Here is an 18327-nt window from a genome sequence, read left to right on the forward strand (position 1 = left end):
CTTTAGAGAAACTGAACCAACAGGATATACATATATATATTTATATATACACCTTATATCTTATTATATATAATAATATATCTCCTATTAATATCCTCTCTTGATATGTGTATGTGTATAAGTGTGTATATATATACATATAGATATACATGTATATACATCACAATAAAACCAGTGGACAATATCTATCTATAAAGAGACTATAAAGAATTGGCTTACGTGATTATGGAGGCTAGAAAGTCCGTTCTATGTCTATTTCTGTCCTTTCTATTCTATTCCACTGGTCCACTGTATATTCACATTGTTTTAATTATAGAGGCTTTATAATATGTTTTAATGTCCGGAAAGGCTAGTTCCCCACGGCGGTCTTTTGTTTTCACTGTTTTACTAGCTATTCTTCGATGCTTCTTTTTCCATACAAATTTCAGCAAAGTTGATTCATGGACATAAAACTTACTAAACTTGCACACAGACTTGCTATATTTTCTCTAAACTTCCAACAATTTCAAAGTTTTTCTTTATCCACCGAATAATTAACTTTCTCACCTGCTCATCAGATCAGATCAGATCACTGAGCTTTTCTCCACACCTAGTTACTCCCTTGAGCTACCACCTTCTCTCCACCCAATCCAGGTCACATGCCCAGCAAGAGAAAGAAGTCCTGGTGTCTCCATTTCCTCAAATCGTCTGTTTCTAAAGGGCATTTTTTTTTTTTTAAGATTTCATTTTATGTTTTTAGCCAAGCGGCATGTGGGCTCTTAGTTCCTACACCAGGGATGAACCCACATCCCACGCATTGGGAGCTGGAGTCTTAACCACCAGACCACCAGGGAAGTCCCAGAACAGAACTTTTATAGTAGGAGCAAGTTCCACTTGTCCTACAGTAAAAATACTGTTGGACCTTGAGCTTGTAATGAACTAACGTTCAGCCCTGCGTTCTCCAGAGATGAACAGAAGCGACCTTCTGATAGTAAGGGAAAACCGCTTGCTACTTCAAGGACTCGTGCCGCCCGTCGGCAGTAAACCCGCTCCCTCCCGCCTACTGGAAAAGAAAAAGAGGAAGGCCCTATCACACACTAAAAGAGTCATCTTTCCTTTAGCGAGTAGGGCTGCGTATCACGTCGATTTCTCTACTTGGCCTGCCTCTGCCTTTCCAGTGCCCAGAGAGCCCTAGTACTTCACGATACGTGGCCCCCAGGGAATCCAGAGTCCTGTCGGGGGCCTTTGCAGAACTCCGTCCCGCAACACCGCAGGCCCAGGGAGGTCAGGCGTGCAGTGCGGCCCCTGCTGCCGGGAGAGCCAGCGGCCGAGACGCGGGCGCCCCCGACTTGCTGGGGGAGGGGCGCGTGTTGACTGCGAAGGCGGCCCGAAGCTCGGGTCCCAAGGGCGGGAGGCGTGGTGCGCCCGGCGACCCGGAAGCGGGGGGCGCGCCCGGCCCAGCCCAGCCCGGACCCTCCCCCGGGGCCGGCGGACCCAGCGGCCTGCGGACCGGGCCCGGACCGCACCCGCGCGATGGCGGCGGCTGCCGTGAGCGGCGCCAAGCGCGGCCTGCGGGCCGAGCTGAAGCAGCGTCTGCGGGCGCTGAGCGCCGAGGAGCGGCTGCGCCAGTCCCGCCTCTTGGCCCAGAAGGTGGGAGACCGCGACGACAGCCGCCTCAGCGCCCGGGGCCGGGCAGCTCCAGGCCCGCGGATCTGCGCAGGCGCAGGCCGCCGGCGGGCGCGCGTCCGCGGAGCGCGCGCTGTGGCCCTCTGAGCGCGCGCGAGTACCTTTGTGGGTGTTGGGATGCTGTGGGCCTCGGGGTCCGGGCTTGAGTGCGCTGTGGGGAGTTATGGGGCTTATGAGGGAGAGGGTGAAAGTGGGTGACGGACTGCTGAGGGGAGAGCAGCGGGAGAACAGAAAGACCTGGAGGGGGAGACGGGCGGACACCTGAGCGCCAAGGTACCTTTAGTGAGCCTTAATGAATTATGGGGGACTTCCCTGGCGGTCCAGCGGTTAGGACTCCCCGCTTCCACTGCAGGGGGCGCGGGTTTGATCCCTGGTAGGGGAACTAAGATCCAGCAAGTCGCGCCCAGCGGCCAAAAAAAAAAAAAAAAAAATTGTACAAAGAAGAGTCCAGTCATAGCAGTAAAATGACCAGAGGAAAATGCAATTACTTCACACGAGCAAGAGCAAATTAGGGTGCAGAGATGCTCAAGGATGGAAGCCCAATGCTGCCTGCACGTCCCTGAGCCTGTGGATGGCCGGGCCCTGTCTCCGCAGCCTCGGGGCCTAGCTTTCTCCTGTCGTGCAGTAGGTGAACATTAAATGGTTTTTTGAATTAATGAAAGAAAGAACTGATTCTTACATTCAGGCTGCCCAAGAAGATAGGAAGCAGAAGAGACAAATTAGGAGATTGAGGCCGGTTTCCTGTCTGTTGGTTATAACACCTCGATTTTGTTACTTTCGCCCACTGACTTGCTATATACTTTGTTCATGTTATGCCAGTTTTCTTATGAGTAACATGGCAGTCAGATCCTGTCCGGAAGGCATGTGCTAAAGGTGTCTGGGAGACTGGTTTTTGTTGGACACCAGAGGGAAAAAGATTGATGTCCCGTGAATAAGTAAATATTAGTAAGTCTAAGCTGAACTAATGATCCGTCTTCTCCAGCATCCTGTCTCTGACATAGATACTAATGTTATGTTTGGAAATTAGCATGGGAGTTCTTTTCCTTGATGTCCCTTGAAATTAGATATGCCATGAGAATTTCTTAATTACCCTTCACTAGTCTATCATCCATCAGTTTCGCAAATTCAAGCTTCCTATGGGTTAAAGCAGTAAAGCAAATACAAGCATTTCATTCCCCTCGTCATATACATAGGTGTGCGGGAGGGAGTCTATGCAGATGTTAGTTTATTCAAACAGTATTTTTAGCTATTGTGAGGGAGGCATTGGTTGCTTTAGTGGATGTAGAGCAGTATAGGATCTTATCCTTACTCTCTAGGTACTTAAAATTTAGGTAATTAATTCACATATATTGAACCCTTACTATGGTCCATACTTTGCTATGTACTGGGTTGTAAGGATGAAAAAGATAGGATTGCTGTGAAGGAGCAGAGTCTGGAAGTGGAAACAGACATGGGAATAAAGAATGGCAGTGCTTTCAGATATGTGGTAAAGGTAAATACCAAAGCTGTAGAAACGTAGCTTAGCGGGGGGAGAATCAGAAAGCTTTCCTTCTATAGGGAGATGTTTGAGATATATTTTGTAGTACAGGATGAATTTTGTCAGGTGAAGGGAAGGTAGGGTGGGTGAACATGTGCAGGAATACTTCAACAAGAGAAGGAAGGACGCCATTTAACATGGGTTTTGGAACTCTGCAGATCTGGGTTTAATCTGGCTCCACTGCACTTTAGCTGCATAGGGCCTTGGACAAGTCCACTAATCTTTCTGAGCCTCTGGTTCCTTATCTTTAAAAGGGATAATGTCATCCTTGCAGACCTTTTGTGAGCGTTAAAGAAGTGTGTTAAGGGATGCACTGAGTGCTTTACATATTTTTGATATATCCTTTAGGAAGAGAGTACTGGCAGCATTTTTGGAAAATGGGTTGAGTGTGGAAGAATGAGAAGAAAATATGTGGAGACTAGTAAGGGGGTGTTGTGATAATTTGGGTGAGAGGGAATAAAGCTGTAAACAAGGGCATGGACAGTGAAGGTGAGGGCAAAAAGCAGGTAAATGGGAGACTATGCACTGAGAATCGGCGGGACTTGGCAACTAATTGGTTGGAGATTAGAGAGTACTGGAAAAGAGGAGTCACCTATGATTCCAAAATTTAGAGCTGGGGATAAAGGGTTTTTAACGTTACTAAGCACAAGGAATGTAAAAGTTGGAGTGGATTTTGGAGGGGCATGGGGAAACTAAAGATGAGTTCAGTTTGGTTTCTTTGTCTATGGTAGATTAGAATTAAAAAACTCCAAGTGGGCGAAATAGCCATATAGAGACAGAACCACCGATAGCAGTAGATTGACAACTGAGAGCTGACATCAAAGGAGAAAGAAAAATTCAAAAGCCGACCCATGAGTCTCAATAATAAATACATTTTACCCCATACAAACAAATGTACTCATATAAGAAATCTGTTTCACAACCAGATGTTTCACAACTCTTACTATATACAACAAACTGTGATATTTTCTATTTCATTTGCTGATTGTAACCCACTGTTAATTTCATGACTAACCAATGGATCAAGGTCCAAAGTATCAGTGCGCTGGGACTAGAACAGTGTTTTGTCAGTGTTTTAAGAAGGGGCATATTTGTTCTTATTGCCACAGCACTTTTTTTTTTTTTTAATTGGCTGTGTTGGGTCTTCGTTGCTGCACATGGGCTTTCTCTAGTTGCTGCGAGTGGGGGCTACTCTTCATTGTGGTGCGCAGGCTCCTCGTAGTGGCTTCTGTTGTTGTGGAGCACGGGCCTTAGGCGCATGGGCTTCAATAGTTGCGGCACATGGGCTCAGTAGTTGTGGCTCATGGGCTCTAGAGCACAGGCTCAATAGTTGTGGCGCACGGGCTTAGTTGCTCCATGGAATCTTCCCAGGGCAGGGCTCGAACCTGTGTCCCCTGCATTGGCAGGTGGATTCTTTACCACTGTGCCACCTAGGAAGTCTGCCACAGTGCTTTTAAAAAATAATGTAGAAATTTATCAGGAAAGTAATGTATGGTAAAGAAATTAAGCTTTATGCCGTATCTTGACTCCTCAACAAATAAGATGAGGAAATTAGTGCTGAGTACTCATTTTATCTTTCATTCTATCTGCCAGTTTCTGACACGGGTATCATTATATTTACATTGCCAAGTTTTTATAATATTTATACTCTGTTCTATAACTATAATGTCTGCTGAGCATTTTCTGTGCCTAATTTACAAATTTGAAATTCAAGTAAATAGTATTGACAGTATTTTGGTTATATACACAGTATTCACTATTGAACCAAGTTGTATCATTGAATGTGTAAGAAAAGGATATATAATTCAATGTCACTAGATGTGTGTAGCTAGGAGGGGAATATTTCAAGTGTTAATGTCAAATACTTTCTTTTTTCTTATGCTTTATAATTGCTCAAAATTATGCTGTGTTTGATTTTCCTGTTTGGAGTATAAATTTCTAATTTAGCGCTCTGTTAAAGTTTCTGATTGCCTTTATTTTTCGGTTTTGGCAAAACAAGAATATGTCTTTATCTTATCAATAGATTCTTTCGTTTTGTCTGTTAAAATAAATCCACTTTCTCCTTGAAAGCACTCTAGCCTACTGCTCCCTCTTGTCTGGTTGCCTTCTGGCCTGTGGTATAGCCATTGCCCTGGGTTTCCTTTTACTCTGCTTCCAAGTCAGGGCTGTTTCTTGAATCTAGTGTCTTCTTTCTTAGATTTCTTTCCTTCTTTCTTTCTTTTCTTTTCTTTTCTTTTCTTTTCTTTTTTGTTATCTTATTAGATTGTATTCTCAAGTGACTTTTTTTGGGAGAAAATATCTATGAGGGTAAGCTTTTTAATACTTTATACATTAGAAAATGTTTTTACCTGATTGATAGTTTGAATTTCAAGTTTAAAATTATTTTTCCTTGTTTTGCTCAGCACCTATCCTCCATTCAATCTGAAGACTGGTATCTTAATCTTTTATGTCTTTGATTACTTCTTTTCCTTTTTGTAATTCCTGTTAATCAAATAGTAAAAATCCTAGGTCGATCTTCTATATCTCAACATTTTTTCTCATTTTCCCCATGTTTTTGTCTTTTTCCCCTACTTAAGGCTTTCTCCTGAATTGTTTTAATTTTGGTAATCTTAATTTTAATTTCCAAGTATTTTTTAATTCCTCAGCTGCTTTCTTTTCAAAGCAGTCTGTTGTTTTATAGATGCATCTATCTTCTTTAACTTGTCTGAGAAAACTAATTAGAATTAAAAAAAAAATCCATGTTCTCTGAATTATAATGATCTCAGTTTCCTGCTGGATCACTCCCTCCACCTCCTTATTTATTATTTATTTTTATTGGAGTATAGTTGCTTTACACTGCTGGTTTCTGCTGTACAGCAAAGTTGAATCAGCCATGCTTATACATATATCCCCTCTGTTTTGGATTTCCTTCCCATTTATGTCACCACAGAGCTTTGAGTAGAGTTCACTGTGCTGTAGTGTCAGTTCTCATTAGTTATCTGTTTTATGCATGGTAATGTATATATGTCAGTCCCAATCTCCCTATTCATCCCACCCTGCTTGCCCCTTTTGTATCCATGTTTGTTCTCTATGTCTATGTCTCTGTTTCTGCTTTGCAAATAAGTTCATCTGTATCATTTTTCTAGATCCCACATATATACGTTAATTTGTTTTTCTCTTTCTGACTTACTTCACTCTGTATGACAGTCTCTCCGTCCATCCACGTCTCTGCAAATGACACAATTTCGTTCCTTTTTATGGCTGAGTAATATTCCATTGTATATATGGACCACATCTTCTTTATCCATTCCTCTGTTGATGGACATTTAGGTTGCTTCCATGACCTGGCTATTGTAAATTGTGCTACAGTGAACATTGGGGTGCATGTGTCTTTTTGAATTATGGTTTTCTCTGGGTATATACCAAGTGGTGGATTGCTGGCTCATATGGTAATTCTATTTTTAGTTTTTAAAGGAACCTTCATACTGTTCTCCATAGTGGCTGTATCAATTCCCCTTTTAAAAGATCCTTCTAATTTGTGTTTGGCTTTCTAAAATGTTTGATGACCCTTTACTGTCTGTACGTATTTATGAATGAAGGTGTGATAGCTAATGAGGACTTCCTTTGCTTTTTTGTAGTCCCGTGGGAATTCCATGGGAAGAATGGCTTCTGTCTGACCTACATCCATGTTCTCCGAGTGTTATGATCTGCTGTTCTTTTGTCTGTAAATACTGTCCTATCCACTGTGTCTTGCAGAAACTAGTCAAATCTCTATTCCCTTGTTATCACTGCTATCATGGCTTCCTTTTCTTTTGTGCTTCTTTACTGTCATATAAATGAGAGTTGAGGAAGAAAGAAAGATAAGTGTGTGTACGCAGTCTCACAATGAATTTTAACTGATGTTTATTACTGCTTATTCAGCTTTTGATTTTCTGTGTGCAGCTTTAAAGAGAACAAGATAGACACTTAACTTTCCCAGAAAGTACTTAGGTGCCAAAAGCCTCAGATCTGCCCAACGACTGGGTTTCACAGTTCCATTTGTTCTGCCCACTTCAGGCCTGATAACAGCTCTGAAAGATGGAGTTAACTTCCTTCCTTAGCACAGGTTTGCTGTGCTCTATCTGCTTAACTTCTGTGTCCCTTTTTAATAGGAATAACTGGACTTTCTGTGCCTGTGTCTTTCTGGCACTCATATTTATAAGCCACTTTTGCTATAACTTTTCCTCCTAAGCTCGGAGAATGCGGAAGAACAGAAAAGGAAGGGAAAAAAAAAGGGAGCTAAGAGCTAACTTCTGAGACTGGGGAAGTTCTGGGATTATTAAAATTTCTACAGTGAGCAAAGCTCAACCCCTTTCTCCTGCCTCATGAATGATTAAACTGAGTACAAAGGGGGACTTCCCTGGCGGTCCAGTGGTTAAGACTCTGTGTTTCCACTGCAAGGGGCACGGGTTTGATCCCTAGGCGGGGAACTAAGATCCCACATGCCAGCACGGCAAAAAATTAATTAATTAATTAATTTAAATTAAATTAATTTAATTAAACTGAGTACGAAGAGATTCTTTCACCCAGGTCCACCTTCTTAAAACATGCTTTTAGATGGCTTTTTGCCTCTCCAGGATCCCCCTACCTTCCATCTTTGTGAGCATTTTAACATTCATCTGAACAGAAGAGCTGTAGCAAATGGGATGGAGGTAGGTAGAGCTACGAGAATTGTGTGGTATGCTGTCTGCGCCAGGGAGTTTGCAAACTGGCTAGGGTGCTACATTTAGGGCACACCAAACAATTAATAATTGACTTATGACAACACGTAAATGTTAGGTTGTACAGTGACTCTTAACATAGTAAGGGTTCTGTAGGAGTCAGGAAAAGTTGGGTTTAAGTGGATAGAATAAGGGAAGCGAGAAGGTTAACCATCCAGGGAGTAAACAAGCTTGTGGGAGCCAAGGTTCAGCATTAAAATAAAGCAGAGAGTAGCACAGACATATATATACTACCAACTGTAAAATAGTCAGTGGGAAGTTGTTGTATAACAAAGGGAGTCCAACTCGAGGATGGAAGATGCCTTAGAGGACTGGGGCGGGGAGGGTGGGGGGGACTCGAGGGGGGGGAGTCAAGGAAGGGAGGGAATACGGGGATATGTGCATAAAAACAGATGATTGAACCTGGTGTACCCCCCAAAAAATAATTTAAAAAAAAAAGAATACATGAGTCTATGGAATCTAAAAATGGTACTGATGAACTCAGTGACAAGAACAAGAACGCATGCAGATGCAGAGAATGGACTGGAGAACTCGAGGTTTGGGGGGGCGGGGGATGAAGGGGAAGCTGAGACGAAGCGAGAGAGCAGCACAGACATATATATACTACCAACTGTAAAATAGATAGTCAGTGGGAAGTTGTTGTATAACAAAGGGAGTCCAACTCGAGGATGGAGGATGCCTTAGAGGACTGGGGCGGGGACGGTCGGGGGGACTCGAGGTGGGGGAGTCAAGGAAGGGAGGGAATATGGGGATATGTGTATAAAAACAGATGATTGAACTTGGTGTACCCCCCAAAAAAAAAAAAAATAAAGCAGAGACTCTCGGGGAAGTGGGTGACATTACTGAAGTCTGCTAGAATGGGTAGGTCAGAGTCAAGCAGGGCCCCCAAGTCACTTTTTAATGAGTTTTCGCACCTGCTAGAGTAGATGTTTAAAGGGATCAGAGAAGTAAGGGTTGGGTCCAGAAGTTAAAGTCAGCCTTCAGCACTTATATCACTCTGCTGTTTTTGTTTGTTTGTTTTTGGATGAAGAGGTTGGAGAGGCTGAGAGAAAAGGGAGAAAGTGTGAAAACTTAAGAGGAGCCACTATGTTTTTTTTGGTGGAGGGGGGAGCCACGATTTTTTAAAAGTATAATTTTGGAACCTATAACTGCCATCATTTCCCATTTAGGTGTTTACCCATAGTCAGTATCAAAAGTCCAAAAGAATCTCCATCTTTCTGAGCATGCAAGATGAAATTGAGACAGAAGAGATCATCAAGGACATTTTCCAACAAGGCAAAACCTGCTTTATCCCACGGTACCAGTTCCAGAGCAGTCACATGGATATGGTGAAATTAGCATCTGTGGAGGAAATCTCTTCACTTCCCAAGACATCCTGGAATATTCATCAGCCTGGTGAGGACGAGGTTCGGGAGGAGGCCTTGTCAACAGGTGAGTGTTATGGTATTAGATTCGACACCTTAGGATGCTGTCAGGCTGTGATGGGTTGTTAGACCTCCGATCTGCTTGTTATGGTTGGGTCAGTGGGGGTCACTTTTCCACCCATCCCAGTGGGGGATGAATTTGTATTTCACTTACATTCCAAGACACCCACCTAACCTGGCTTAGGGTGAGATGCCCTCTGTAAGCTGTCAAGTGTCAGCTGTAATTGTAAGATATTAAGGTATTGTTGCCTTTTCACAGACTTTTGCCCTGACCTTGTGGGTTGGATTATACATTTTCCCTGAATAATACTGCATTTCCCATGGTTTCAGTTACAGTCTGTATGGTAATGAGTATGTTATTATTAATGTTATAAGCACTTATATCTCCAGCTCAGACCTGTCAACTACTTGGGGGTCACATGGTCATCTCAAACACAACATATTCCAAACTGAATCATGTTCCCTCATGCCTACCATCCTGTGTTTCTCTTAGGGTATAGTACCGTCAGCCACCCAGTTGGCCGTGCCAGAAATCTCAAAATCATCCTTCACTCTTCTCTTTCTTTCATGTTCCACGTGTGGCCCATTGCCAAGTCCTGGTGATTTTACTTACTGAGTTATTTATTGAATCTGCCCACATCTCTCTAATTCCACTGCTATTGCTGCAGTCTAAGCCACCATCTTCCTTTGCCTGCATTATTATAACAGCCTCCCAACTCTTCTTCCTCTCCTCCCTCTCAATCTATTATCTATATAGTAATTGAAACAAGATTTCTGAAACGCAAAGCTGACCACTTCTCTCCCCTGTTTAAATCTTTCAGTGACTTTCTGCTGCCCTTAGTTTGAAGTAAACATTCCTTAACAAGGCTCTTCCTGATTTGGCCCTGCTGTTCTTTCCATTTTTACATCTTTCTACTCCCTCACTTTATAGTCTGAGTTCCAGCTACTCTGAATCTCTCTGTTTCCCAGCCCCATTAAAAAAAAATTTGAAATACAGTTGATTTGTAATACTGTATTAGTTTCAGGTGTATAGCACAGTGATTCAGTCATATGTATATATATTTTTCCATTATTTTCCATTTTAGATTATTATAAGGTATTGAGTATAGTTCCCTGTGTTATACAGTAAGTCCTTGTTGCTTATCTATTTTATACATAGTGGTGTGTGACTGTTAATCCCATACTCCTAATTTATCAGCCCCCCACTTTCCCCTTTGGTAACCGTAAATTTTGTTTTCTATATCTGTGAGTCTGTTTCTGTTTCGTATATAGATTCATTTGTATTATTTTTTAGATTCCACATACAAGTGATATCATATAATACTTGGTGTTATATCCATCCATGTTGCTGCAGATAGCAATATTTCCTTTTTTTTTTTATGGCTGAGTAGTATTTCACGTGGTGTATTATATAACATCTTAAACCAATCACCTGTTGATCATCCCTTGGGTTGTTTCTGTGTCTTGGCTATTGTAAATAGCTGCTGTGAACACTGGGGTGCACGTATCTTTTCAAATTAGGCCAACCCCATTTTGCTTTCTCTGCTGCTGGACCTTTATGTGTGCTATTCCCTGGCCAACAGTCACTTGGGAGATTTAATCATTATCAAGCAGTCAGAGAGCTGGAAGCGAAACAAGCTAAGGGTGCTATTTTGTATGATGCCTCAAACCTGTCTTAGAGGTGTTTATTTTTGATTAAGACTTAAATAGTTGCAAAGAAATCCCAGCAAAGCTTTATGCAGTCTTCTCTCAATTTTTGTTCCTTTTCATTGTTAACAACATACCCTACAAAATCAATATGACAGGATGGGAAGGGACACAGTCAAGGGCTCATGGTAGTAGGGGGATTATTTATTTTGCTGCTTTTTCTCCTATATTATACAATCCTGTGCTTTGCTAGATGTTTAGGCACCAAAGTACGCTGAGGTCTACCTCCTTCACGTCCTACATCCGTAGACCAGATGAATGCCAACGTTATAAGACATTTTAAGACAATGAAGCATAAGGGGATATAGTGTATCCTGGGAGGCAGCCCAGGCTTACAGATGAGGAAAGATAGGAATTGACATTGCTCACTGACATTGCTCACATTTCATCAGCCACTTCTCCAGACTCACGGGCTTATAGGTGGATCCAGGGTACTTTCCTAATTCTGGTTGACCATATTAACAGTTCCTCCCATGCTTGCATCACTCTGTGGTGTCCCTGCTAATTGAAATGGTACTTGGTATCTTCCAGTAATCGGTTTCTCCAGAGGCAGCCCATTGTCTTTGTAGAACAGCTCTGCTCCTTGTAGAGTTGAGCTAAAATGTGTCACCCTGAACCTTCATGCGTTTGTTCTATTTCTGTTTAAGTACAATAGCAGGAAGCATAAGGAAGAACCATGATCTTTCCTTTTAATTTGGCTCTAGTTAGGATAAACTCAGTTCAAGAAAAGGAGCTAAATCATTTATATACAGGTTTTAGCACACCATTTGGCACATAGGAGCTGTTCAGTAAATGGTAACTATTAATTTTAAACAAGGAAGTCAGGATTATTCATTATATAATCAACTCAGTGCTACTTGAGTGTTTAACATTTTGATAATCTCCAACAAATATTTTCTGAACATCTGCTTTATATTAGATACTGTATTAGCTCTGGAAAGATAAGGTCCTGAACTTAAAGGCACTCATACTCTAGCTGGGGAGACAGAAAACATATGTAAATAGAATGAGTATCCCAACCTGTCGTATACATCAAATGTAAGTGTCAGATGAAAAGAAACAGAATGTTAAGAATATAGACATTCGGGGTTTGGCTCTGAACAGAAAAAATTTCACTCACAAAACTGGTTGTTCATTTTTTTTTTTCTCCTCCATAGCATTTACTTGTGCCACGTTTGTGGGACAGCTTGCTTTTTCTCCCCATGTGTTTTTCTTTGCAGATGCTTGCAATCTGCATTGCAAAGGGTTAGGGAATTATACCTGCAGTTTCTTGCAGTCGCAGTCTGGGAGCTGAAGCTCTTTGCTCTTTACGGAAATGTGCGCGTTGGCAGTCTCTGCTGTTATCTCCCAGCATCACGTTATGCACTGTGGATTTTTACTCGCATCAGCAGTTTAGAGTGTGGCATCTTCAGTGCTACAGCATAAATCTAGCTTCACAGTGTTGGGCATAAGCTGATTAGAGTTCAGGTTGTCCTCAGTATAGCTTATGTAGCCTGTTTATCTTTCTGGTTTGCTCATGTTATCGCAGGTTAGAAAAAAGTGAGCTCTGTGTTCTCAGCTGCAGTTATAAGTTCCTAAGCAAAAATTTCACATGAGTTATTTTTGTATTATGTATATAGCAAAGTAACAGAAGGGTAAATGAAGTGGAGGGGCTGCCTCTTTACTGAATTTATTTTCAAAGCGAGGACTGCTTGGGCAATTATTGCATTGGCCAAAAAGTTTGTTTGGGTTTTTCTGTAAGATGTTACACAAAAACTTGAATGAACTTTTTGGTCAGCTCAACAGATCAGCTAGGAATCTTTCCGTTGAAGGTGCATAATCTTTCACTTGGCTTAAGCAAAAATGGGATTTTACTGGCTCAGAGACCGAAAAATCCACAGAAGGGCTAGTTTTAGATATGGCTGGATCAGTCATTAGGATCTTCTCTATCTCTGCCTTTTGACTGTGCTTTCATCTATGTTGGCTTCATTTCTTGGTGCCACAGGTGGCCATGGAAGTTCCAGGTTCCATAGCATCCTTACTGCTAGCAGTCCTGTCAGAAAAGAGCAAGTCTGTTTTCTAACAGTCCCAGTAAAGTCCTGGTCTTAACTCTTATTGACCCAAATTGGGTCAAGTGGCCATCCTGAAATCAGTCACTCTGGCCAAGGACATGGACCAGGCTGAGTGACTTAGGCCTGGGTCTTACATATCCATCCTTGAGCCACTCACTGTAACCAGGGAGATAGGATGTACTGACTGACTAGACAGAGTCCTGTGCCCACCCGTGCAGCCCAGCCCAAACCACTGAGCTGAGAGTAGGCTGGGAGCGATTCACTGCAGGAAAAACAAGTGCTGTTTCCAGAACAACGGCAATGGATACTGGACAGTCCAAAATCAAACTCACCTATGCTGTCAATCATCTCTATAATTCTGTAGGGTATAATAAGCTCTTTGCAGTCATAACTTTGTGCTGATTATTTATTTTTGATCTTTCTGGAAGCTTTTTAGGAATTCGTACCTGTGTGTGGGTGCCTGACACATAACTCAAGTAAATGAATGATCGTAATGAAGACTTTCTAGTCCTCAGCCAGAACCTTTTAAAGTGATTGAATGAGACATTGTCAAGGACAGAATCTTTGAACATGACATGTAACTTCCCCCAGGTTGTTCATGATCAGTACTTTTGGGTGGGTTAGGATTGGCTTACTAAGGTCATTCCCATTAAATTGACCTCTTTTCTTTCTTTAATAGGGTTACATGGCACCTGCAAGAATACAGCAGAGAGGGTGGGTGTGAATTTCATCAAGGCATTTGGCAGAGTCGTGATATCCTTGAGGATAGGCTGAAGAAGTTTGGATTGGATCGTGATACTTTTTTTTTTTTAATATTTACATATGTATGTATGTATTTGGCTGCGCCAGGTCTTACTTGCAGCACGTGGGATCTTTAGTCAGTGTGTGTGAACTCTTATTTGCGGCATGCGAACTCTTAGTTGTGGCATGCATGTGGATCTAGTTCCCTGACCAGGAATCGAACCCCAGGCCCACTGCATTGGGAGCGTGTGGTGTTAGCCACTGGACCACCAGAGACGTCCTGGGTCGTAATACTTTATTCAGAAGATATTTGTTGAGCACCTGTCTGTGGGAGGTGTGATGGGGGATGCAGCAGGGAACAGTGTGGACCTGGCCCTGCCATTGTGGAGTTTACCAGCCTGCTGCCCTCGTGGAGGCAGGTTTGTGCCAGCGTATCACAGGGCCCTCTCTTTTGTGCTGTCCTGTTCAGCTTTTTGTTGCCACATAGCTGTCCCAGTGTCCCTGGATTTCAGCAAGTCAGAATTCATTCTTACTATTCTCTTTGTGTTTTTCACATTTCTGTTAGTAGCCAGTTTGTGAACATAGACTCATCCTTGTCTCTTTTCTACCCACCCAGTTATCAAGTATCACCAGGTTTTTCTCTGTAGTGTTTTTATCACTCGTCTCTCTCTAATTCCAGTTTTGGGGAATCCTTTGTCTACAGTTTTGATTCTTCATATCTGTTCCATTGCAATACACTTCCAATTGGTTTCCTGGCCATATTGCCTTTCCTAAAGTACCTCTGTTTGTACAGGCCATCTACCCTGTTCAAGCCTTTCCCTGTATACAGCATAGATCTGTGTGCCTGAGCAGACTGAGGTTCCTACTAGCTAATTGTTGCCAAGAGAAGGGACATTGGATAAAATTTAAACATTCAGGCTGCTGTCTGGACCTCTCTCTCTTTTCACTTTGACTCCTTCTTCTGCTTGGTGCAGTTCCTCTGCTTCAGGCAAAGTAGTCTGCTGGCAGACACTGTTTCACAGCAATCGAGAACATAGACTTGGGAATCAGATAAGCCTGGGTGTGAGTTCTAGTTTTGCTACTTTCTAACTGTGTGACTTTGGGGGAGGTTGTCATACTTCTTTGAGTGTCAGTTTTGTCACCTGTAAATGGTTGAAACTACCTCCCAGGTCTGTTTTGAAGCTTGAGTGAAAAGTACTTGGCATATAGTAGGTGCTCAATAACGGGGCTCTTGTAGCTGACGTGGCTTCTGTTGTTTTTGCGGTGGTTGAGTTGTCATCTGAGAACACACTGTGTGCATTACTGTGAAATTTGGTTATACCTGCTGTTTCTCAAGGCTAGAATGCCTTCTTCGGTGTTCCTTCCAGGTGGTATCTTTTAGTCTAGCGCTTAAGATTGTTGCTTTTTGAGTCAGACTGATCTGAATTTGAATCTAAGCTTTACCACTTGGGGAAATTACTCAGCATCACAAAGTACAAAGGTTTTTTCCTGTGAAATCAAGGATAATTGCAGCGGCCACTTGTGTTGTTTAGAGGATAAGGTAAGATGACATATGTGAAGTGCCTTGTAGTAGTGAGCTGGCTCATATAGTGAGGGATCAGAAATGGCAGTTATTGTCCACAATAAGCTGTCCTCACCTTCTCTAAACCTTCCTTGGCTGCCCCAATACACAAGTCCCTTTCTTCTCTAATTCTTATTCACCTGGCACTTAACATATATACCCCTGTTTTACGAATTCTCTTAGGGGGTATATTTCTTTTTTTTCCTGAGATACTTTGTGATATTGTGATTTACAATAAGAAATCTATATTTGGTCTTCATCCCAGCTTCTTGCAGAGCTCCTAAAATCCTTGGAATTTCCCAACTAACAAGAGCCATAAAGGTGTCTTGATAATTCACACACACCCCTTTCAACCACACCTGAATTTATGTTGATATGGTGACTTTGGAAAGCACCTAAGGATGGGGCCTGGTTGCCAGGGGAACCAACTTTGTGATGAGGGGGTTGGAGCTTGCCGTCTCCCCACCCAGTGGCCAGTGATGTAACCAGTCATGCCTTTGCAGTGAAGCCTCCATAAAAACCCAAAAGGACGGGGCTTGGAGAGCTGGTTGCTCTGCGCCCTTTCCCTGTACCTTGCCTTGTGTATCTCCTCCATCTGGCTGTTCCTGAGCTGTGTCCTTTTATAATTCACTAGTAATCTAGTTAGTAAAATGTTTCTCTGAGTCCTGTGAGCTGCTCTAGCAAATTAATTAAGTTAATCCAACTCAAGGAGGGGGTCGGGGGAACCACTGATTTATAGCCTATAGGTTAGAAGTGCAGGTAACAGCCTTGTTACCGCCTTGTTGAACTTGCCACTGGCGTCTGGTGTGGGGGTTGCAGGAAGGGCAGACAGTCTTGTGGGACTGAGCCCTGACCCTCTGGGATCTAACACTGTCTCCAGGTAGATTGTGCCAGAATTGAGTTGAATTGTTGGACACCCAGCTGATGTCAGAGAATTGCTTGGTGGTGCAGGAAAAAAACATTGGAGCCTTGGACTCTTTAGGAACAGAGCTCTTCTCCTAAATCATCTGTACTTCTGGTGCCAGCATCATGTGTTTTTTGTTGTTTGTTTGTTTTTTAATATTTATTTATTTGTCTGGTTGCACCGGGTCTTAGTTGTGGCAGGAGGGCTCCTTAGTTGCGGCTGGTGGGCTCCTTAGTTGTGGCATGAGAACTCTTAGCTGTGGCATGCATGTGGGATCTACTTCCCAGACCAGGGATCAAACCTGGTCCCCCTGCATGGGGAGTGCGAAGTCTTGCTCACTGCGCCACCAGGGAAGTCCCCTTGCGTCATGTTGTTCACATCGGACTTTCAGTGAAAGTGTCTTGATATAAAGCCAACACTATTATGAATTCAAAGAATGCTCATATCAATTTATGGGTGATAATATTTTACAGTCATTAAAGGGAAGCTGCATTTAAAAAATAGTAAGCGTCTATCTAGGGGTGCTTTAAAAGGTATATTGGAAATAGTTGGTTTATAAGATGCTGTGACACTCTTATTTGGTATTTGGGCATAAAGGGTGCACATCAGTCCTGGGCTGGAATAACCTTGCAATTGATCTTCTCCCAGCACTCCTTTTGGGGACGCTGTAGAATTACGATCCAGGTGGAATGTTGTCCCTGCCGTGTCTGCTGTGTGGCGCCACACCTGGGTTGGGAGCCCTGAGTACGTGTGTAGGCCTTGGGTCTCTGAGTCTAGATCCGTGTAAAAGACTGGTAGGAACCCACAGGTCTCAAGGGGACCTGCACACACCTTGGCTCTTGATGCACCTCATGCAGGTGAGAGGACAAAAGAAGCTGCGTGCTGGGGTAGCTTCTGGGCTCAGGAGGAGGTGGAGACCTTCTCTGTGTCCTTCTATAATGCTGAGTACGCGTAGTAATACCTAGACTGAAAGTCTGTTGCGTCTCCTGAGTCAGAGTGCCAGCGAAACCAGTAACAGCCTCTGGGTCCACGCCACATTCATGATATTAACTCACCATGTTCTTTCTGCACATTCCACATAAGAGTAACAGCCTCTGGGTCCACGCCACGTTCATGATATTAACTCGCCATGTTCTTTCTGCACATTCCACATACCTTGGCGGGAGTTTCAGGTGACCTCTCCCTCAGGACAGTTGAGAACGTTGCCTTTGGACTTAGGCACTGGGGGAAGTAAAGCAAACGCTAATAATGGTCCTTGCTCCATCTTCCTTGTTTTCAGAGGGGATAGTTGAAGCCCAGGGAGGTCAAGTGACTTCCCCAAGGACACACAAGCAGTTAGTAACAATGCAGTGGTCACCCAGTTCTCCTGTTTTCCACTCCAGTGCCCTTCGAAGTGCCATTTCTTTTCTTAACACCTCATTCACTAATGTTGCTTTGCCAGCTGGATTTTCTTTCTCTCCTGACGGTATACTGCACCAGAACTATTATTCATGGAGCAGGTACTGTCCCTAATTGTATGCATGGGAACATTGTCATATTTTCCCAAGGAAGAACTTGCGCTAAGTCACATGTATCTAAAGGTACACCGGTTGTGAAGTTAAGCTTTTTTTTTCAGTCACTTTATATTCAAGTAAGTGCACAGGAAGAACAGCCTAGGCTTTCACTTGTAACAGGGCCTTTCAGTTGAATGATAAGTATACTCATGATAGACTTCCTTGGAGTTGTTCCAGGATTGATTGTTTTATCTTTTGCAGCAGCAACTTTAGACTATATTCTCATTTCAGAGAGAGGTAATTTACTTTTTGTTAACTCCCAGCCCATTAAGATGAAAAGATACTTCCTTCGGGGTTTTGGCCTGTTATTCTTGCCAAGATGGGTTAGCCTGCTAAATGTTCTATTCAAACATAATGATTCATTGAATGTACTGTGGAACACTTAAGTGTCATTAAAAGGACTAACCTAGGTGACTTAAAACTCCCTGCATATAGAACTTGAGGT

At 42.8% G+C, this 18327-nt stretch overlaps 1 protein-coding gene across 5 annotated transcripts in view; it reads left to right on the forward strand.

Annotated features, from left to right (window-relative positions):
- Nucleotides 1-1248: 1248 nt before the first annotated feature.
- Nucleotides 1249-18327, forward strand: part of MTHFS (methenyltetrahydrofolate synthetase) — a 338992-nt gene continuing 321913 nt past the window's right edge. For 2 of the 5 annotated variants that reach the window (XM_057722142.1, XM_057722139.1), the window contains exons 1-2: nucleotides 1249-1629; nucleotides 9111-9372. In XM_057722142.1, the coding sequence (XP_057578125.1) occupies nucleotides 1513-1629; nucleotides 9111-9372 (379 nt within the window). In that variant the 5' untranslated portion in view covers nucleotides 1249-1512. Of the gene's footprint in view, nucleotides 1630-1749; nucleotides 2290-7743; nucleotides 7873-9110; nucleotides 9373-18327 lie in introns of those variants that run through there. The other 3 variants (XM_057722141.1, XM_057722143.1, XM_057722140.1) reach the window with 3 other exon arrangements.

Source organism: Hippopotamus amphibius, chromosome 2 (assembly GCF_030028045.1).
Source record: "Hippopotamus amphibius kiboko isolate mHipAmp2 chromosome 2, mHipAmp2.hap2, whole genome shotgun sequence".
NCBI lineage: Eukaryota > Metazoa > Chordata > Mammalia > Artiodactyla > Hippopotamidae > Hippopotamus > Hippopotamus amphibius.